Source organism: Alternaria hordeiaustralica, assembly GCF_023758085.1.
Source record: "Alternaria hordeiaustralica strain BMP 2776 chromosome Unknown scaffold_13, whole genome shotgun sequence".
NCBI lineage: Eukaryota > Fungi > Ascomycota > Dothideomycetes > Pleosporales > Pleosporaceae > Alternaria > Alternaria hordeiaustralica.
Window position 1 is genome coordinate 734795 of NW_026056785.1, and position 16115 is coordinate 750909.

Here is a 16115-nt window from a genome sequence, read left to right on the forward strand (position 1 = left end):
GCTTGGGGCTTGCATATGCGCGCTTCCGAAGACTAGTAGCACTGGGGGCGGAGCTGGAGTTGGTGGAGTTGGCCCCAGCTACGTCAGTCCTAAAATAGCCTGGGGCACCTTGGGAGCTGCGGCTGGCATCATGTGGTGGGCTGAAGGAACAGGGCTGCCCAGGTGGACCGGGACCTTGGTACTGCCCGCGTTGCTCGCGCGATTTCGAATGAATGACAGGGAAGGGTACTGTTTGCGCCTTGTTTGCACCTATGTTTGCGCCTCGCAATATGAAAGTTGTAATCCGCATTTGTATTGATTATAATATCGCCGGCGCCGCGTAAAGCCCAAGACGCAAAGGCCCCCAGCGCGGGCATCGACGTCGTAATACCCGCGTGGACAAGCCGCTAGACCGGACTCTGCGGGAAAGGCTGGGGATTTCCTTCGATTTGCAGCACCCTTCTGTAGGACAGCAGCGTACACGACAATAGGGAATGATTGGAAATCATGTCGCAGCCTGGAGATGCTTCCGATGCATCGAGTGCTGGGATTGGAGGTAGCGGAGGAGTAAGAAGGCGTCATTCTGCATCCCACGACGAGCATGGCCTGGCACCGACGACACAGAGCGCAAACCCTCCGTATGCGATAGAGACTTCCACAGACGGCGACGATGCGCCACGATCGAGGACTTCGGCGGTGGAACATACGGCACGCCCGTCGATTGCGCGCCTGACAACTGAAGAGTCGCCGCGCGTTCGCTTCTCGACAGATATCGAGCGCAATGGCAGGGACGAGATTGCACACATTGGGAAGAGTTCTGGTGGGAAGCAAAGACCTGGCACGCCCGACTTGTCCATCAACACGCGCGAGGTCTCTCCGGAAGATCACGCTGAGGCTTCATCCTCACGCTCACAACTACCACCACGGAATGGCGCCTCTCGATCGCCGCTCTCGCCCACTTCTCGCAACCGCGGATACTCGCTGCGCAGCGCTCTGTTTCGGAGGAACGTCCACGATACGACGCAATCACCGGATACACAAATTGAACTGGAGGAGGGCGTTGGAAGGTCACAACCTACGATGGGACAGGCAGAAGGCTCCAGTGGACATGCGCCGTCGCGCAAGTCTGGGGATGCCGTCATCACTGTCACGCCAGAGCATTTGGACTACGCCTCGTCAGCCTCGGATATCTCAAAGTGGAAGTTGGGAGAAGGGCCAATCGCACTTCCCTGGTTGGAGAGCAAGGGTCCAAGCCGGCGATCACAAATAGTCAAGCAGTCGAAGGATCTCGCAGAGCAAGCCCGCAAATTCGTCTTCCGCATCAAAGACGTCCCACCCAGCAAAGACGGTCGACACATCCACCTCGATCCCACGCGCAAAGACCCCCTCACCGACGAACGTACCGAGCAACCCTACACCAGCAACTGGATCCGCTCCACGCGCTACTCAGCATGGAACTTTATCCCCCGCCAACTCGTCGCGCAATTCTCCAAACTCGCCAACTTTTACTTTCTTGTTATTTCTATTTTGCAAATGATACCCGGGCTTAGTACGACGGGCCAGTTTACGACGATAGTACCGCTGCTGTTTTTTGTCACCCTTTCCATTGCGAAGGAAGGATACGATGATTTGAGGAGGTGGAGATTGGACAAGGCGGAGAATATGAGAGAGGCGAAGGTGTTGCGTTCCAGTCTTGGTTCTGAGACACTGCAGTGGGAGACGATCAAGTGGCAGGATATCAACATCGGCGATATAATCAAGCTTGAGAGGAACGACGCTGCGCCTGCGGATATGGCGCTTCTTCATACGAATGGGGAGAATAATGTGGCGTTTGTTGAGACGATGGCGTTGGATGGGGAGACGAACCTCAAAAGCAAACAAACGCCTGCTTCCATCTCCAAGACCATCATCGATCAGGAGGATGTCTTGAAGACGAAGGCCGAGTTTGTTGTCGAGGATCCGAACCGAGACTTGTACAGCTTTGAAGGTCGTGTGATGGTCGACGAGAAGCAAGCGCCACTGACTCTCAGCGAGATCATCTTCCGAGGCAGTATCCTGCGAAACACACCCGATGCGATTGGCATGGTCATCTATTCCGGAGAGGAATGTCGCATCCGGATGAACTCGAACAAGAACCCTCGCATCAAAGCACCAGCCCTACAAGGCCTCGTTAACCGCATCGTCATTCTCATCGTGGTCTTTGTCATAGCTCTGTCAATCTTCAACGCCGTAGCCTACAAGATTTGGCAGAAGAATGAGAACGACATGTGGTACCTCCGCGGTTCTTCAGTCGCCTTCTTCCCCAGTTTCACATCCTTCATCATCATGTTCAACACCATGATTCCGCTGTCCCTCTACGTCAGTCTGGAGATTGTCAAACTGGCGCAAATGTTCTTCTTGCATACCGACATCGACATGTACGACCCTATTTCCGATACGCCGTGTGAACCGAGAACGTCAACAATCAACGAGGAACTTGGTCAGATTAGCTACATCTTCTCGGATAAGACGGGTACGCTCACGGATAACTCGATGAAGTTCCGAAAGCTTAGTGTTGCGGGTGTGAGCTGGTTGCATGATGCTGATCTGAAAGAGGACAAGAAGAAGAAGCTGATTCACAAGACGAGGAAGAAGGGGAAGCAGCCTGCGAAGAGTAGGAAGAGTGTGAGATCGGCCAAGGATGTAGCGAATGACGAATCCACGACGCCAGCGATTGAGACGATTGAGCAGCTGGAGAGCCTTGGGGAAGGGGGACCGTCGAATTGGCAGTCGAGCGCCAAGCCAGGCAAGACGTCCAGGGAGCTACGCACACAGGATATGCTACGGTACATCCAGAGGAAACCTCACACCCCGTTCTCGAAGAAAGCTCGCATGTTCCTTCTCTCATTAGCGCTATGTCATACCTGTTTGCCTGAGATTCAAGAAGACGGCAAGACACACTTCATGGCTTCATCCCCAGATGAGCTTGCACTAGTTCAAGCAGCGCAAGACATGGGTTTCCTACTGATTAACCGCGACGTTCACACCATTACTCTCAAGATTATGCCATCTGGATCCGACGGCGAGGCTGTCTCAGAGGTCTATGAGATCCTGGATGTCATCGACTTCTCCAGCAAGCGAAAGCGCATGTCGATCATCCTGCGATTTCCAGATGGTAGGATATGCATCATCTGCAAGGGCGCCGACTCTATTGTCATGCAGCGATTGAAGTTGGCTACTCTGGCGAACAAGAAGATGGTTGAGATTGAGCGTCGCGCTAACATCCGCAAGAGTATGGAAGCACAACATGCGATTGCGCGGATGAGCGAACACGCTGAGCGACGGAGTAGTGTGGCCGGTCGTATGAGCGGTGTTGGCGGCCGGAAAAGTATGACTATCGGTCAGGCTGCCAGGGCTAGTCTCAACCTCGGACGTCCATCTTTCGCTCCTAGCATGGGCGGGCGCGGTTCCATGTCAGCAAGAGACGAGGTAGATCATTGGCTTCGCGAACGCGAGAACGACCGCATGGACATGTCCTCTCTGGACGAAGACTCACCAATGCAGACACCCATGATCACACCCCGCCAATCCGGTCTCGATCGCTTCAGCATGGCCTTCTCTTCAGCACGAAGCTCTATGCAACTAGAAGACATGGAAGCCATGGTCGACGAAGGCGTAGCTGGCGACGATACCCTAGTCATCGAACGATGCCTCCAACATATCAACGAATTCGCCACCGAAGGCCTCCGAACCCTGCTCTACGGCTACCGCTTTATGCATGAATCTGAATACCAATCCTGGAAAGCGACCTACCTCTCCGCCACTACCAGCCTAGTCGACCGGACCCGTCTCATCGAAGAAGCCGGCGATCTGATCGAGCAAGACCTCGACCTCTGCGCCGCGACCGCCATCGAAGACAAACTACAAGCCGGCGTCCCAGAAGCCATCGACAAGCTGCGCCGCGCTCAGATCAAAATGTGGATGCTAACAGGCGACAAGCGCGAAACCGCCATCAACATCGGCTATTCGTGCCGCCTCATCAAAGAATTCAGCACCGTGACCGTTCTCGACCACGAAACCGGTCTCGTCGAACAAACCATCACCTCCGTCATCCAGGCCATCACCAGCGGAACAGTCGCCCACTCCGTCGTCGTAGTAGACGGCCAGACACTTTCTCGTATTACTTCCTCGCCCGCGCTAGACACGCTCTTCCACTCCCTCGCCATCCTCGCTTCCTCTGTAATCTGCTGCCGCGCCTCGCCTTCCCAAAAAGCGCAACTCGTAAAATCCATCCGCAAGCGCGTGAAGAAGAGTATCACGCTAGCTATCGGCGACGGCGCAAACGACATCGCCATGATCCAAGAAGCCCATGTGGGGATTGGTATCACAGGAAAAGAAGGCTTACAAGCCGCGAGAACGAGTGATTACAGTATCGCGCAATTCAGGTTCTTGACAAAGTTGCTCCTGGTGCACGGCAGGTGGAATTACATCCGCACGTGCAAATACACCGTCGGCACGTTTTGGAAAGAACTTCTCTTCTACCTTACTCAAGCGCTTTTCCAGCGTTCAGTCGGATACACCGGTACCTCGCTATACGAGAGCTGGAGTCTGAGTATGTTCAACACGCTGTTCACCTCTTTGCCTGTTATCTTCATGGGTGTGTTTGAGAAGGACCTTAGTGCGAGTACGCTGCTTGCTGTTCCTGAACTTTACACTATTGGTCAGGTGAACGGCGGGTTCAACTTTAAAGTGTATCTGTGGTGGATGTTCATGGCGAGTGGAGAGGCGATGCTGGTGTATTTTTGCATGTTGGGACTGTACGGGGATGCGCTCTGGACGGAGGATAATTCCATTTTTGCAATGGGCAGTATTACGTATACGGCGGCGGTGTGGTTGATTGCGTTGAAGATGCAGTATGTACTCCCCTTCCCCCATGTCACTACCCCCTCCTTTCTGGCACAAGTACTAACATGCTGGACAGATTCATAGAAACACACACCAAAACCCTAACCAACGCCCTCGCCCTCGTCCTCTCCATCGGCGGCTGGTTCCTCTGGAACATCATCCTCTCCTCCGTCTACAACCCTAGCAACAAAATCTACTACGTCCGTGACACCTTTCTCCGCGGCTTCGGCTCGAGTTGGAGTTGGTGGTTGTGCCTCGTGCTCATCTTGCTCGCTGTCATTGTCTTCGAGTTGGCGGTAAAGAGCGGGGCGAGCGCGTGGTGGACGAGCGATACGCATGTTTTTCAGGCGTTGGAGAGGGATCCGGGGGTTAAGAGGAGGTTTGAGGAGGCTAGTAGTGGGGAACTGCAGATGGGCTGGGATAGGAAGGGTAGGAGTAGTAAAGATGGGGGTGTTGGTGGGGGAAGTGGGGTTGTTGGGACAGGGCCGGAAGAGAGTGAGAAGGAGAGAGAGGAGCGCAGGAGGGAGGGCGAGATTAAGGATTTGATTAGGAATCGGGTTGAGGTTGTGGGCGCCGAGGGAGTACAGGATGGTGGCGATGTTAATAGGATTCTTAGTCGCGGGTTTGGGGATGTGAAGAGGTAGGGGTGAGGTGGGGGTAGGAATATATTCCTTTAACGACTTTACGATGGGTTTATCTGTATGCATGTGTGCTTTTACTTTGTTTTCCTGGTACCCCGGAACCCAGTAATGGCGCTCTGGGGAGTGACTTGGAATGTGGGGATCTGGGATGGCGACATGATTGTGTGAGTTGTGCAAGCAACGAAGACGCTGGGGTGCGGACGAGCCACTCATGACTTCCGCAATGCATCAATTTACATACGCAAAGGTACTCCTCATCAAATGAGAGAGATCGCAATACTCAGACCCTTGGTACCCCGGACGGTTGCTTCCGCACAGCTGATCTCCGCACTCCGCGCCCAAACCCTGCTCCTTCCTCCATGTGGCACAGTTGCATGGGTGCTCATGCGCGCTTGCCGGAGAAGCGCCCCGCGATCCATCTTCACAGCACACCTCTCATCCTACTTTAACAAGCTGCCATCAGCTCTCATTTCAGATGAAAAGCAAGCCACGACGGCATCGATATCGGCGCAATGTCAATCATTCCATCAGCTCACGATGCCGATGCAGGCAGTGTGCGTGACTGCACAGCGAATCAGACGCAAAGTCAGGATGCTGGCGATTCGGTCATGCTGCATCAACTTTGCGGCGACTGTAAAAGCTTTGTCGATGGCTGGGAGTTTTTAAAATTGGTTCCGGAAGATATCGAAAGCATATACGATGTCCCAGTCGAATCTCCTCGTTCGACTCACTCTTCCACCGTTGCGCAATTATTACAGGCGAGAGATACATGCCACATGTGTGCAATGATACTTTCTATACTGGATTACCACAACCTAGAACACAATAAACCGGTATATCTCTGTATATGCACAGATAGGACAAGGAAGCCGCCCGGCTACTTGTTTTTGTACATTGGTTATGTTCGGTATCGATGGGCGTCACTATACTTGAGATGCTTTGATGGTAAGTAGGTATTCCCAAGCCTTTAGCGAAGCCATTTGACAATTTAGTATCGAGTAACAATGAATTCGACGCGCCAGAACAAAAGCAGAGCGTACCAAGCCAGCCCACTGCCAATTTGGACCAGATAAACACGTGGCTCAACGCTTGTGTCCGAACACACAAGAATTGTTCTAGCTGCTCCTCGAGCTTGTCAGTGTCATCCCAGCGACCGACCCGACTACTAGAACTCACATCCGACGGCGTGAGATTACGGTGCGATACTAGTACCATTCCAGACCTACAATACCTTACACTCAGCCATGTCTGGGGAGATGCGCCCCATCGTCTACGCCTAACACAATCAAGGATTGAAGAATTCCAAGTCGCAATACCATGGTCGGAGCTACCCGCCATATTTGTCGAGGCCCTAAGAATCGTTCGCCACACAGGCTTCCGCCATCTGTGGGTGGATGTACTGTGTATTATCCAGGACTCACCATCGGATTGGGAAATTGAGTCTGCCTCAATGACTGCAGTTTATAGCAATGCGATCTGCAGCATAGCATTCTTGTTCCCGCCCGGAAGAGATCTCATCAAGACACGGGAAGACCCGAGGACTATGAGCCCCTGCGTCATCCGTAAAGCATCTAAGACCAGCGAAGGGATCTACATCGTTGCTTCTCCGAGTCTGTATGTGTCTGAGCCCGAAGGTCCCGAAGGTGTCGACAAGCCCGCGATATACACGTCTAGATTCAATTACCATGAATGGCCTATATTCCAGCGTGCATGGACATTCCAGGAGCATCTTTTAAGCCCACGCACAGTGTTCTATGGACACCAAACCCTCATGTGGGAGTGCGTGGAGGAGTTCTGTGATGAGCTGGCAGGCTCTTGGCTTCCAAAGACCGAAACTCGGCTCTACAATCGTGGCGATGGCTACTATGACCGCAAAATTACTCAAAAATCGCATCTACTATCAAGTCATGTTGCTCACCGACGCAAAACCCCAAATCCGGTTGCAGATTACGAGCATGTTCTGGAATATTTCCAGAACTGGAAAGACCTGGTTTGGGAATACAGAGCGAGGGATCTTACCGTCCCCAGCGATAGGCCCGTCGCCTTTGCTGGTGTCGCCCGAGCTTTCCAGGCTGAAGCACGAATCACGTATCTTGCCGGTATCTGGGCGGAGTCCTTTCCCGATGGTTTACTGTGGTATATACGTGCCCAGCCAGACTGGGATAAAGATGGGAAAAGATTACCAATATCTAAATCAATGCGTGAGCATGGATCAAAAACAGTGCCTTCTTGGTCGTGGCTCTCGAGCCATCTTTACTTGTATCACCCGCTCAGGTACTTCGGTCGTTACGAATGCTGGACTCGGAATTGTGACGGCGACGAATACCAACTCAGCGACTTACTATTCTTAGCGAAACTCTCTTACTTCCAGTGGTCGGGCTGGCCTGTCAATACGATGCCTCCAACAGCATATCACGACTTCTCTGGGCTGCAGATCACCCTGCAAGTACCTACGTTCCACGAAACCCGAATAGAAAGCGATAATCCTTACAGCGCTGATTGCCTTTGCTTAGAGGAGAAGCTTGCATCTTTCTACGTCGGGCCCCATGATTATAAAAAACACACCTGGACTTCCATATATTATGACGATATCGAATACAACACCCAGCCTCCAGAAGGAGTTCTGCTGGCTCTTCTAGTTGAGACTCGGGATCCTTTTGATCCGCAAAGCATTTTTGGAGGTCTAGCGCTGGTTCCCGATGGAGAAGAGGGTACGTGGAAACGTATTGGATACTGGAACGCTCAAAGGGATCTGCCGGAAGACGAGACGCTCGAGAATGAGCAGACTGGTCCAAGACACGAGCATACGTCAGAACAGTGGCAGAGAAGCGATCCATCGGTTTTCTTGCGCCTCGAAGGAGCAAAGATGGAAAGCCTTACTCTGGTCTGAGCATCGTGTAGCGTGGTAGGTCAGGTCAGTATGTTCAACAGCCGTTGCAAATAGCTCCATATCTAACCCATGCCATAGATTAGCTACAACATTAATACAAAAACTTCGAAAAGCTACAACAGATAGTCGCCTAATTTGGCATGGTTGATCGCCTATCTCTAACGGCGAAGACACGGTTTTCTAGATCAAAAGAAATACAGACGATTTCTAATCCCGTCTACTAGACGCACTCATTTGTTAGTCATCGCTCTCAGGACCCTTGCCGCACAGCCAGGTAATGTAGTGTTACTAGTGTATACTTCAAAGTATAGTTTCGCATTGGTTGGAATATCGTGCGTCGAAGGAACGTTGACCTACATCACGAGCTCATTGAAATAAAACTGGTGAAATATGACTACCTCGTGGTTGCCCGCTACGGCCCCAAGTATGCGAAGCCACTCTGAATACCTGGTTGTGTAGCCTTGTTTCCAAGCTGTCTTATTCCTGCAGGGTGATGACTAGTCACATGTTCATCGAGCATGTGGCGCCATAGCTGTTGGGCGATGAAAATGGTGCACCAGAAAGTCAAGACGATAAGTTATTGGTTTTACCCATCTGCAAGCTTTTGATTATAAGACCTCATCACTTGTTCGAAGAGATCATGAAGATAGCTGCGCATAGTTTCTGCCGCGACAAAAGAATAGTACAACAAAAAACATCAAGGTCGAAGGGTACGTACAAGAAGTAAAAGATATTGTGCTCAGGCCTGACTCTCATGATTTACAGACTTATGCAGCACCTGTCTATGCGGCATTCACCCGCTCAGTAGTCCTGCGCAAACTCCCTAGCATCCTTTCTGCCCTTCTTCCAAGCAGTACTCTCACTAGCCCCCTTAACCTTCTTCGCCAACTTAGCATTGAAGTTGGTAACGACACCCTTCGCAACCGGCTTCCCAAGATTATCGCTCATCGGCCTAACAACATCGCACCTAAGCGCCTGCGCAGGGCTCATACGCTCCATCTTCGTGTTGTTAGTCTGGATGAAGAGCCTCTCACGCGACTTGGGACCAGTGTAAGGCTTCCACTCGACAGCGCGTTCGGCACGGTCAGTGTTGGGGTCGAGGTTGCGGATGAAGCTTGTCCAGTAGCTGCGGACTTGGTGGATGATGGGTGCATTGGTGGTGAAGTAGCTGGCTGGCTCGCTGTTGTCGGTGCGGTTTACGCCCCAGAAAGCGTAGGCGTTGACGGTGTGCCAGGCGCCGTAGCCAGCGGCCTCGTCGGCGGGGTCCTGTACGGCGTACTTGTAGTTCCATGTCGGTACGTCGTCGGCTGCGATCGCGTTTTGGATGTTGCGCGTGGGGCAGTGGGTGCCAATGTCGCCGATGGCATCAGCGGCATGGCGCCAGTAGAGACCTTTGCCGGGGAAAGTGGGCTTCCTGGGCTTCATGTAGAGATCATCGAGGATGGAGATGGAAGAGTTGCTAAGACTTGGGTCCTGGTTGGCTACCCATTTGACGGCATCAGCTGTGGTATTGAGATCCTCTGGTGCGTTGTACTTGGTGCCTTCTTGAGCGCAGGTTCCCATGATGGTCGGAACCTTGGCGTACTTGCCCTGTTCGAAAAGATTGACGAGTGAGTCGGTGTAGAGGTCGCCGTCGATGTTGGGGTTGAACCAGCAGTTGGAAGTTCGGATAGCCGACTCGTTTAATGCGCGCAGGCAAGACAGGCCATTTGTCGCATTGGCACAGCCCTTGTCTTCGAGTAAGCACTGGTATTGCTCCTCGCCCAGTTCCGGTGTGCGCATCGTGACCCAGCCGCCCGACTCCATGATGCCACCAGCGAACAACCCCTTGCCGGTGTTGGCCGCTAGCATGAGTGCAACAGAAGATCCGCCAGCACTGACTCCATCAAGGACAACATGGTCAGGGTCGCCGCCGAATTGGTCGATGTGCTCCTTAACCCACTCGAGAAGCTTGATCTGGTCGCGAAGTCCAGCATTGACGTCGCCACCTCCAGCCTTGACCGCTTCACTGCTGAGGAAGCCGTAGAGACCCACGCGGTAGCTGAACTGAACGAAGACGACCTGACCATCGGAGACGATCTCCGTAGGATCCCAGTTCGCGCTGGACTGCGATGAGAAGCCTCCTCCCTGGAAGAAGACCACCACTGGCAGCTTCGAGTCGACTTTGGCCTGCGAAGGCGCATAGACGCTCAGGTAAAGACAGTCTTCTGCGACGTGGAAGCGATCGGTGGCTCCGGATATAGTCCAGTCATCAGGGCGGTTGGGTGGGCATGTTGCGCCGTGTCTAGTCGCGTTGATGAGTCCGGAGACGATAGGGTCCTGCGGGGCTGCGAAGCGTCGTTCTCCGATAGGAGGCGCCGCGTACTGGATGCCTTTCCAGGCAGAGACGCCAAGCTGAGAGTCAACAACGGCTCCCTGGTACTTCGCGTAGCCAACATCTACAAGAGTGTTGACGGCCTGCGCAAGTGACGAAAAGCCCGCTCCAGCGGCGAGCAACTGGTGAAAATGCCTCATCTTCGAGATGAATTATGAATGGAAAATGAACGTGGACGAGCAATGCTCTGGTAAAGAATGGATACGTGCGCAAATGCACGAAAGCTGAACTGGGTGGGCAAAGAAACGAATGATTGCTGTGTTTACTACAGCCTCCTTATGGTGAGCATATAAATCCATCCCTCCGGATCTTCATGGATGCGCTCGAGACGTATCAAGCCCGTTATCGCCGGGATGTCATATATGTGCTGCGTTCGGACCGCACGCAGAATGAACGTGGAAATTGTGCGTTCATGTTGCTGTGCTGTTCAGAGTCGGGCCGTTGAGCGATGCGGCGATTGAGTTGTTTCACGGCGGCATGGCAGGGTGTCGATGCATGACCTGACCTAGCCTTGAGCAGAAAGAGGCCATTGTTCCAGGGGTTTCTGGGGAGCCGATCGTGTTCGTCCGCAAATCACGGGCTCTAGTCCGCTGGAGGATGATTTGAAATGGATTGTTGATGAGTAAACGCGAAGGAGCGAACGCGCGGGAACGCTAACGATAGCGCACTGGCCGTCGTTATGTAAGCACAAGAAGAGATTGAGAGGATCGCCAAGCCGTACCTAGAGTTGAGTCTACGGAACATCTACATCGTGATTCCGTCCACGATGTAGCGCTGACAGCAGGATACATGCGATCGTAGAGCCCAACATTGAGTCTACACGACTTTCACCGCCACGGCCCTGTCGGCGTGTCATAGACCCCAGCCTGCCCGAATTTCTGGAACAGCTCGGCATCGCGGAAACGCCACCATCCACCATGTGGCTTTGTGTATCGACACCAAAACGGGAAACCCTCAGCAAGACAATGCTCTCGATACACCTGTTGTGTATAACCGACGTAACATCCGTAACTGTGACCAAGCGGTCTCCAGTCCTTGTTCCGTGCATCAGCTCGACCTTCACGAGTTGTCGCAGGCGTGTCGAGCCAAGTCTTTGACTTTTTCGCGAACGCCGAACGTCGGTTCCGGTCGCGACAAGGAGCGGGTTTAATCTTGACATACGGGACCATGTCGTTGTAGAAATGTCTGTCCACGCAGGCAAACAACTTGCGGATACTGGCGTCGTAATCTCGCGGTAGAAATGGACGTTCGATTTTGATCCATTCGGCTAAACTTCTCACCTCGTCAAACTCCCACGTCGTCCACATCGAGAACAAGCTTCTGATCTTCCGTTTGAAGCCTTTCCCTTTTCCATAGAGTTTCCGGAGCACAGCGTAGAGTTGCAACCGGAAAAATGCACGAAGTACACGATGATGCTCGACATCAGACAGGGTATCGGTACCATAGTCAGACTGATCGGATGAGGCCCACCGAGCTACTGCATTGCCTAGTGCTAGGTGAACGAACTGATCTGTAAGGATATCCGCGTCGATCAAGAGTGCTTGGTACTCGGCGAGCATGCCGACAGCATGACCGGGGCTGTCCACTGATATACGTAGGGTTTCATCGTGTAGATTGCTGTTCAAGAACTCAGCTAGCTGCTCGCTTGAGCGCGGGCGGTTTGTATGCGTCGAAAGTAAGGCCGTAGTTGTCAGGATATGCTGAAGCTGGCTAGCGAGATGGCGGTGCTGTTTGATCGCTTTGAACTGCGCAGCAAAGTTGCAGCGGACCAAATCGCCCATCTCCGGATGCTCGAGGAGTGTGTAGTAGGCTTCGAAGAACTCGTCCTTGATGAGGAGCTCTAGTATGCAGCAGCGTAGCTCTGTCGGCAAATCGAGCATCCGCTGCAAGCCATAGTCGGTCGGGTTGGCAGAATCAGGCGGCGCAGTCGCGCCTGCATTTTCGTGTTGCAGCATGGCATCAGATTTGGAAGCAATACTTTCGTGAGACTCCATCGCAGTAGACGAGACGCGCAATGGGTAACGGGGATTTGCGGGAGATGGTGATGCGGACTGGTGCAGAAATATGACCTCGGATTGATTTAAAAGTGCGCGGTATCCCGTACCGGTAGCGAGCAGCGAACCACTAACAGGTACGACCACCAACCAAGGTATCTGAGTTTCCAGCTTCCCTTCAAGGTTCTGACGGGTAATCATCTCCTCATCCGCGCCCACGACCAAACGAAGGGTGCCAGCCCAAGTTCGCAATTCGGACCTGGGGCATAGGACGGCAGTGGCGGATGGCTAGGGTCATCGACATCGGGGTGGGACATGGAGATGTATGTTGGAGTCTGGCGAATACATGCATGTAGCCATCAGCTACTCTGGGTAGCAGAACTACACGGGGAGTATATTGAGGGTGCTGGATTGGTATGCGACGCTCGTCGAGCTGCTCTTTTGGTACTATAACTCTACCATGCGCTGCGTGCCCAATCATCGAAACTTCTTTTCTAAAGACTTCATTAGGTAAATTTACACTCTTTGCACTCGAACTAAGCCCACATATCCCTCGAATATCTCTCCCATCTATCCGTCACAACGCTACACCAGCGTAACAAGCACACCCTTCCACTTCCCCGACAACACACTAACCTTCGCCCACCTCCTCGCCACCTCCCCAATATTACCCCCATCAACACCAACACCCACAATGTTGATTCTCAACTTCCACACGCCCACTCTCTTCCACGTCCCCTCCCTACTCCCAGGAGCCAACATCAACCCCGCCAACCGCCGCTGCACATTATTCTTCCCCGCAGTTCTCACAACCTGACACTCCACCATCAGCGCGTAAACCGCGTTACGAGGTGGCGACGCCCGTCCCGCCGGATCATCAGGGTAATACTCCAGAATCGGTTCCCAACTAAACCCGCGGTGAGAAGACAGTGGCGAATGGTCTTGCAACCGCTTCATCTACGCTGCTAGATCAGCGGGCCAATCCGCTTTTACAGGAAGAACCAACGTAGCAAGTGTGACTTGCAAGCCGGAGAAGTCAAAGGGGCTAGATTCAGATATGCGATCTTGCGCGTGTCCAGCGAACTTGAAGCCCTTGGTTTCGGCGAAGAACATGTCGGTCCAGCGGACGAGATGAGGTTCGGAATCGTTCTTACACCGGACGGCTAGTTCGTCGTCGCTGAAGAGGTGGAAGAGTTGGTAGTACTTCAATATTGGTACTGAGAACCACGACCAACTTGGGAGTGGTGATGTGGTTTCCACTACACCTTCCACAATCTCCGTCGTCCACACTGAATCTTTCACCTCGCCGTTTGGTAAGCCGTTCTCGGGGCGGACAAGCCATTTAGCTTTCTTGTCGACGTACCATAGCATGGTTATTGGTAGTATTTCTTTCCACAGGCCGGCTAGGTAGGTGAGTTGGCCTAGGTTGGAGAACGCACGCGCTACGCCTGCAAAAGCTACGATGCGGTCTTTGGAGAAAGAGAGTCTGCGGCTGCGGTACTCGTTGACTAGGTTTTGGTAGTCTAATGCGAAAGAGAGAATAGCTGGGGAGGAGAGACTGTTTGTCTTTGCTAGTGTGTTGATCTCTCTGATGGTGTTGGGGAAGTACCGAGACTTCCCTCGGTCTTTGCCGTGCAAAGATACTTGCAGCGTCGTCGTTGTAGGATCTGTCACCGGTGGTTCTGCAATCGGACCAAGTAGTTCATCCCAGAACCCCTCCGAGCAATGCCACATGAGGTTCTTATGCCCAAGCAGCAACGTTCGCGGCGCAAGAAGATACTCCTGGAACGTCCATGCGCGATTGAAGAGCGGCCAGTTGCGTTGAGCGAGCCAGTCTCTACTCGCCTCCTCCGTGTCGAGGGCGAGGCGGAGTGAGGACTTCGTGTGCTCAATATATATCCCAGCTGTATGCGAAGATGAAGCTCGGAGGATACATGGATTCGAAGATCGTGGGTCTTCGCGACTGGATGGCGCAGAGGGCGAGTGAGGTGGGAAGAGGAAAGCGAGGTTGGCTGTTGCGTTGCCGTACACTATGGCCATGCGGCGGGCTTCATAGGTCCAGTCCTCATCTGAGTCTTGGATTATGGCTAGGCTGTCTATCCAGAGATAGCGGTAGCCGAGTGCGAGAGTCACGCGGATGGCTTCTTTGTATACATCCGATGATTCGAGTTTTGCCCGTGGAATCTCTTCTTGGAAGGCGTTGAGATTGGATTGGAGTAGGCGGAGTTGTCCTTCATAATTTGTGCCCCACATGTAGCTCAACACTAGGTAATCGAATCTCTCGTTTTGCATGTTACAGCGGAGCCGGATGTTGGTGGATGTGATTTCCAGGACGCGCGTTGGTCGTTGGTGGGGGTTGGAGACGGTGCTGCTGTGGAATTTGCGACATGTTGTATGTTCTGAAAGACAGGTATTCAGCCACTGCTTAGCTCTTTGGAGGTTATCGCGAGCGAGGAGGGGTGCTTCTCTGGCTGTGATGTGGCTGTTGAACGCTCCTGTGGTGGTATCTATCCGCCTCCGTCAGCAACAAGTTAAAAAACGTGACATGCCAGAACTCACTATCAAAAGTCTGAAACTTGAATATAGCAAAGCCTCTTCCGTCATCCGCGCTTCTCGTTTCAGCTTTAATAAGCCTCATTCGGAGTAATACTTCCGTCCCGCTCCTCTCGGTCTGTGGACACGCGTATACACCCTCATCACCAGCAGGGCGTATACCGCGTGCAGCTCCATGCTGCAACTCCGCAAACATCATCTTGCAAAAATGGCAAGATGGCGCTGACTGAGAGAGTTGAGTAACGGTGCACAAGCGCGAGAAGGGCCATGATGCGACGGGTTGACCACGAGGTTTCTGAAGCCAATTCAGAGCGCTGCACTCATTTGAGAACTTGCGGCATCGCTCGCAAAGGTTGTGAAGTGGGACTGATGCTTTGCCAGTCGAGGACGGTGTAGAAGAGGGTCTGGATGAAGAGGTAGGTGGGGGCGCTTTCCCGCTTGCGGAATGATTGCGGAATGATGACATGAATGAAGGCATGATTGAATGCTTAGGGGACAAGAAATGAGATGCAACATGGCAAGCCCTTTCTTGCGCTGCTGCATACTTATAAGCAGTTCTTAAGTGTTCAGCGGGTAATGATCACCCCAGGAGCGTACATAAGAGGTTGAGCGCTTACTAGACGCCAACCCGTCGAATCGCCCGTGTGGCACAGCAGCGCTTCCATTTCGGCACAAGTAGTTTGCGCATGCATCTCCAAGCTGGAGAAGATCGCTGCATCGTTGTGAGCGTTGAGTCAAGGACAATTATGAATGTGAAGAGATCGGGAAGGAGCGACAAATAAACCACAAGCGAGAAACTT

At 52.8% G+C, this 16115-nt stretch overlaps 3 protein-coding genes across 3 annotated transcripts; 1 reads left to right on the forward strand and 2 right to left on the reverse strand.

Moving 5' to 3' along the window:
- Positions 1-511: 511 nt before the first annotated feature.
- Positions 512-4947, forward strand: J4E84_006796 (uncharacterized protein; the record flags this gene model as incomplete). The annotated part of the gene is made up of 2 exons (XM_049389383.1): positions 512-520; positions 604-4947. The coding sequence occupies 2 exons, from the start codon at positions 512-514 to the stop codon at positions 4945-4947; spliced, it is 4353 nt and encodes a 1450-aa protein (XP_049243092.1).
- Positions 4948-9195: 4248 nt separating this feature from the next.
- J4E84_006797 (uncharacterized protein) lies at positions 9196-10908 on the reverse strand (the record flags this gene model as incomplete). Its single annotated transcript, XM_049389384.1, has 1 exon — positions 9196-10908. One exon carries the CDS (start codon positions 10906-10908, stop codon positions 9196-9198), a length of 1713 nt encoding a protein of 570 aa, XP_049243093.1.
- A 2811-nt stretch (positions 10909-13719) lies between these two features.
- Positions 13720-15309, reverse strand: J4E84_006798 (uncharacterized protein; the record flags this gene model as incomplete). The annotated part of the gene is made up of 2 exons (XM_049389385.1): positions 13720-15233; positions 15303-15309. 2 exons carry the CDS (start codon positions 15307-15309, stop codon positions 13720-13722), a joined length of 1521 nt encoding a protein of 506 aa, XP_049243094.1.
- Between the last annotated feature and the right edge of the window lie 806 nt (positions 15310-16115).